The 5,450-nt window shown below is 47.7% G+C and overlaps 1 protein-coding gene across 2 annotated transcripts; it reads left to right on the forward strand.

Moving 5' to 3' along the window:
• The first annotated feature begins 1,275 nt into the window (after positions 1-1,275).
• On the forward strand, positions 1,276-4,477 carry LOC123446437 (proline-rich receptor-like protein kinase PERK9). Of its 2 annotated transcripts, none has more exons than XM_045123041.1 (2): positions 1,276-1,671; positions 2,804-2,843. In XM_045123041.1, the coding sequence occupies exons 1-2, from the start codon at positions 1,301-1,303 to the stop codon at positions 2,814-2,816; spliced, it is 384 nt and encodes a 127-aa protein (XP_044978976.1). In that variant the 5' UTR covers positions 1,276-1,300; the 3' UTR covers positions 2,817-2,843. The 2 variants fall into 2 exon arrangements, with proteins under 2 accessions (XP_044978976.1, XP_044978977.1); XM_045123042.1 differs by lacking the exon at positions 2,804-2,843 and adding an exon at positions 4,329-4,477 and having other exon boundaries at positions 1,286-1,671.
• The last annotated feature ends 973 nt before the right edge of the window (positions 4,478-5,450 follow it).

Genomic DNA, 5,450 nt, shown 5'->3' on the forward strand with positions numbered 1-5,450 from the left:
GACAATGAACCCTCTATTGAGCACTGTTGGTGACCCCTTCGCCTATAAAAGGAGGCTCAAGGCTCAGTTCTAAGGGGTTAGACACTTCGGGCATTGGCCAACGGCCAATCACTATAGCAAGTAAACCTACAGTAAACACATAATACAACAAACACAGTAGGAGTAGGGTTTTACGCACTAAGCAACCCGAACCTGGGTAAAAACGCTCCCGGTGTTGATCGCTAACTCTGCTCTTGGCGCCACATCTCTCCCCGCCGAACGATCAAGGCATCCTTGGAGGTTCCAATAGGTGTCATTTTTCCCGACAACACCCCTCCACCTAACACCCCTAAGATTGATCGTAGGGGCACGTGTGTGACGGACTCACCGGAGCATGTGACACAACGACACGCCGTGCTGTCGCCTGCTCTAGCTCGTTCCTGGATCTACCTCGCCGAGGGTGGTGGATGGGTTCCAGAGCCCCCTCCCGCACCCCTAACTCGGCCTCGCGCTAATGTAGTAGTGCGCTTGGTTGACTGTGTTGGCGTTCTGGGAATGGGGGTACTCAGATATGCCTGCCTGCAGCCCAGGGTCGACCCACTTCATCAAGCAAACTAATGGGCCCGGCACCACCCAAGACAAGGCCCTCGCGAGGGGCCAAGGCTCGCGAGGATAAACAACATCAAGACCCATAGGGGGCCTCCTCACGTGACATCCTCGACTTTTACTACAGTAATCAATGTAGTTAGGCTACAGTAACCTCACCTTAATGTGCCACATCATCAAGATTAACAAAGCCAAGTTTCAACTCGATGAAAAACAAAGCCAAATTTCCACGTGATAAATAAAACCCAATTTCCAATTTAAAATAAAGTCAAGTAAATTAATTCTTCAAGCATAAAGACAGAAAATATTCCTCCTGTTGCAAATAATCCACTGTTAATTATGGTGGAGAAACCAACATTTTTATAAAGTGTTTTAATACCCAAATCAATTAAAGTAGATGTCAAATTAATAATTTAAATGCCTTTTAAATTATTAAAAGCTTCAAACCACTTATTTAAATCCCAAAAGTTTTCGTGGCTGTGTCTAAAAATTGCAACACTAATTATGGGCCAAGTCCGATATTTTACAAAAACGTTTTGCTAGCTAACTTAATTATAACACAAAAAGAATAAAAGAAAAACTAAGATTTAAAAAAGGCAAAGGCCACTGTGCATTAGGCCTTAGTGCATAGGATAAATCCAACCCAGTCTATCCCCACTCATCTCCCACCTCGCTACAGGGAGGCACCGGAGGCAGTGCTGGCCATCCCACGGCCATGGCCGCATCTGGCCACGTGCCGACCATCCCCGACCTCCCCAGCGGCCATAAAGCGACCCTGCGGCCCTTCCCGAACCCTATCCGCGTCGTTCCCCTTGCTTGCCCCCTTCCTGTCCATTTTGCTCGTCCCCTTGCCGCCATCGCCATGCCTCCAGCACAGACGCGGCCACCGGGCTCCCCAAGCCCTGCGACCGCGTCTAGGAGGACCACTATCGTCGGCTTCGTCCGTTCCGAGCACCAAATCGAGAGTAGGCGACCCGTACGCTCGCCATCACCGTCGTCTTCATCGCTTACAACGCCGTCGACCGTCTTCGATTCACATCGTTCCGGTCCACCTCGATCCTCCACGAGCACACCACCGGACTTGCGGTGAGCTCCTCCTTCAAACCCCCTCACCCCGGTCTTGATCCGTCTCCATAGTTGCCTGTATGAGCCGGCGACCGCCATGGCTGAAGCTCAGCGTCCGTGTACCCGTACATGTTGCTACGCTGCTCCTTCTCCTACCCACTGCTGCTTGCACCTCTTACTGCTGCCTGCTGTCGCACCTTGGCCGTGCCCAGCGTCACCCCCCCATGCGCTCGTCCACGCATGGTCGCGCCCTCACTCACCACTGCTATTTTTCTCTGCCTGCTGCCGTTTTGCGTTGTTGCTGCTCCCGCTAGCTGCTGCTGTTGTGTGTTGCTGCTGCCGTTTGCTGCTGCTTCTTGCTACTGCTTATTAGCTATTCTAGCTAGCTGTCGCTACTGCTATTTTGCCGTGCTGCCCACTAATGCCGCTACAGCCTTGGCCATGGCCATGCTTAGGTGTGTGTGTATTGTGTGTGTCGTAATGTGTACGTGTGTAAAGTACATAGCCATGGCTGGTTGTGCCACCGGCTGGCCACTGGTTTAATTAGTACTGAGTTTAGTTTAGGATTAAATTAGTACTAGTTTAGTGTTAAGTTAGTCTAGTAATAGATGACATGTAGGCCCCTCATTATATAAGTTAGGTTTATTTATTTGTTTACCGAATAGTCTATGACATGTGGGCCACACCTGCCCTTTTGACTAGTCAAATTGACCTGGTCAATTCGGACTAATTAAAAATAATCATTCCAGAAATTCCCGAATAATGATAAAACTTTGTAAATTCATATAAAATAATTTGTAATCCAGATGAAAATATTTTGTACATGAAAGTTAATCAGCAGAGCGAGACGGACCTGGATACTCGGTCCATTCGTGTGTCATGTGTCTCTTGCATAGCAAACGTTAAACTTTTCCATCGTTTTTAGACTGACCGGTAGTAGCCACAGACCCGGGAAATATCATGTGATATTCTCCCGACCCATCTATGATGGATGTTACTGCGTTAGCTCATGCCTAGCCTGCATATTGTCATGTCATGCTTCTATGATGGATGTTACTGCGTTAGCTCAGGCCTAGCCTGCATATTGCCATGTCATGCTTAGTGTTGCACCTGTTGCTGTTATTTATTGTTTCTCCCCCTCTTCTTCCGGTAGACCCCGAGACTGACGCTGCTACCGGGTACACCTACGACCCTGCCGATCAGCCCTTTGCCGCAGAGCAACAAGGCAAGCAAACCCCCTTGATCATTCCTATATCGCCTATGTCTTTCTTCCTACTGCTTGCATTAGAATTTTTCTCCTGTTGTAGTTAGCTCCTATATCTGATGCATAGCCTAATTTCGATGAACCGCTACTTTCAGTATTGTACCTTTAAACAATTTAGTATAGGTGGAGCAGTCTTCCCCTCTGACCTCATAGTCCAGTTGCCCTGCTTTGTTTTCAAATCTCGATCCATGATCGACGAGCTAGACCCGGCACATCAATTACACCCCCTTAGTTGTGCGATGCTACACAGATAGTATCGGGTACCGAGGGTGACACCTCGCAAAGTACTCCTGGTGATATCTCTGTAGTACAGCTAGTTGGTCGTGATTATCGAGGGTGACTCCTCTTTCACCATTCCCGACGATGCCTCTGTCGTGCAACCCCTCAAGTGTGGGACCCTCGAGGGTGACTCCTCTAGGTCCACCTTGATGGATACATCGTTCGGAATCCAATGAGGGTGATACCTCGGATTCCCACTGATGTGTCTACCACACAGTTACTTGACCATGTTACTGGGATCTTTGATGAATAGATGTTAGGTGGGTGGATTCCCGCGTGTTTGTGTCGATGACCATAATTAAAATGATAATGGATTTGGGTATTTGATCTGGGTTGATCGGAGACCTTTTTGCACTAACCGGCTACGCAGGAAGAATTATGGGTACTCGACGTCGCAGTATCAGCCGAAGCTCTTCAGACGTCGGCAATGGACCGCGCACGCCCGAGTGGTCCCGAGATGCATCGCGCTTGTGATTAAGGGGCGCTAGGACTGACCTCGGCCGCCCACGCATCATGCAGGAGCGCGGAGGGCAAGTGGGATCACGAACCCTTTGTGCTTAGGAGTTTGACCGGCGGGCTGGCCTCTCTGCTGAGCTGAGGTGACGCTCCGACGTGTTGATATTCCGAGGTCGGGCATGACCCAGAAAAGTGTTTCCGACCAGAGTGTTATCGAGCGTAACGAGAAACTTGGTGCACCCCTACAGGGATGAAAATTTAACTATTCGGATAGACGTGTCCATGGTTACAAGACGACTTGTAGTTGTGCCCTGATCTTATACAACTACAACTGTTACTTAACTGGAATTAGTTGCCCCGGGATTGCTTCCTCGCAGGGAGTCGAGGAAGGATCTCTGGGCGTGACCTCACATTATTTGCTGCAACAATATGACTAATATTTTTTTACCATGCTCTACTCTCGTCTATTGTTGCAAGACCCTGAAGATGCTACTCTTCGATAGGACTAGGACTTCTCTCTCTTTCTCGCATTGCTGCAGTCAGTCCACATATAAACCCCCCTTCTTTGATACTGTTGCATACATAGCGTAGTTCTGATATAAGTCTTGCGAGTACTTTGGATGAGTACTCACCATTGCTTTGCTCCCCCTTTGTCCCCTTGATCCATTGCTGCGACCAGATGATGGAACCCAAGAGTGGAGTTTCCTGCCGACGTGTGCAATCCTGATGGTGACTTGTTCGTGGAGGCTGCTAAAGACCAGGAGTAGTTAGGAGGTTCCCAGGCAGAAGGCCTCACCTAGTTCGATCGTTGTATCTTTTGTGCTAGCCTTTTCTAAGACACCCCTTGTTTTATGTCTGTACTCAGGTATTGTTGCTTCCGCTGACTCGTGTGTTTATCGAGCTTCTGTATTCTAGCCCTCGAGGTCCCTGGCTTGTAATAAGAAGCTTGTATTGTTTTATTTGTGTCTAGAGTAATGTTGTGATATCTCCCCGTGAGTCCTTGAGTTTGATCGTACGCATTGTGTGTATGATTAACGTACGATTAAATCGAGGGCGGCACAAGTTGGTATTAGAGCCGACTGCCCGCAAGTAGCCCCCTTTCCAACTCCTTGGCCGAAGTTGAGTCTAGTGTTTGAATAACTTTACTAACACTGATGTTGTGGCTTACGGGTCCACATCTCAATTGGGTGGTATTAGTATCTTTTACTCCTTTCCTATACCATGGGCTCTACTCTCTCTTCTCTTTCAGGATAAATATTTTGCTAACTCTAACATTAGGTTCTCATAAATACTTCCTCCTGGAGAGCCCCATATTCCAGACGATGACTTGATCCGTCAGAAGACTCCGAACATACTCTCCGATGTTCTCTCGAGAACTTGTGCTCATCGCTTTTTGCGATTTCCCTTCTCCGTCAACCACTATGGACGACTACATACAAATGTCATTCAAATTTTCCCTTTAGTTGCTCTTGTTTTTACGAGATGCAACAAATTATCTTATCGGGGATTCATCCGTCATTAGTTGTCATGGGTTTCAAAAGTCCCTCGGATTACTATTCGATCTTTCGGAATCCCCAGTAGCCTATTGCTCTTGACCTTTCTCACCTGCTTGCATTATGGTTAAATCCATATGTCTAGCCGCATTCATTAAAATCCTTTGTGATTTTCGTTTGATCTTATTGATTCTACCTTTGTGTGAATGCACACAATCATTTGCAGATACTCATGAATTATCTTCTGGCTCAGACGTCCTTCCGGACATAGCTGGTTCTCGACATATCAACTATGCTGGTTGTCCATC

The sequence above is a fragment of the Hordeum vulgare genome, chromosome 4H (assembly GCF_904849725.1).
Source record: "Hordeum vulgare subsp. vulgare chromosome 4H, MorexV3_pseudomolecules_assembly, whole genome shotgun sequence".
Lineage (NCBI taxonomy): Eukaryota > Viridiplantae > Streptophyta > Magnoliopsida > Poales > Poaceae > Hordeum > Hordeum vulgare.

Bases quoted from the DNA above. Each gene is read 5' to 3' on its own strand.
- LOC123446437 (XM_045123041.1), top strand. From the start codon at position 1,301: ATGGCCGCATCTGGCCACGTGCCGACCATCCCCGACCTCCCCAGCGGC.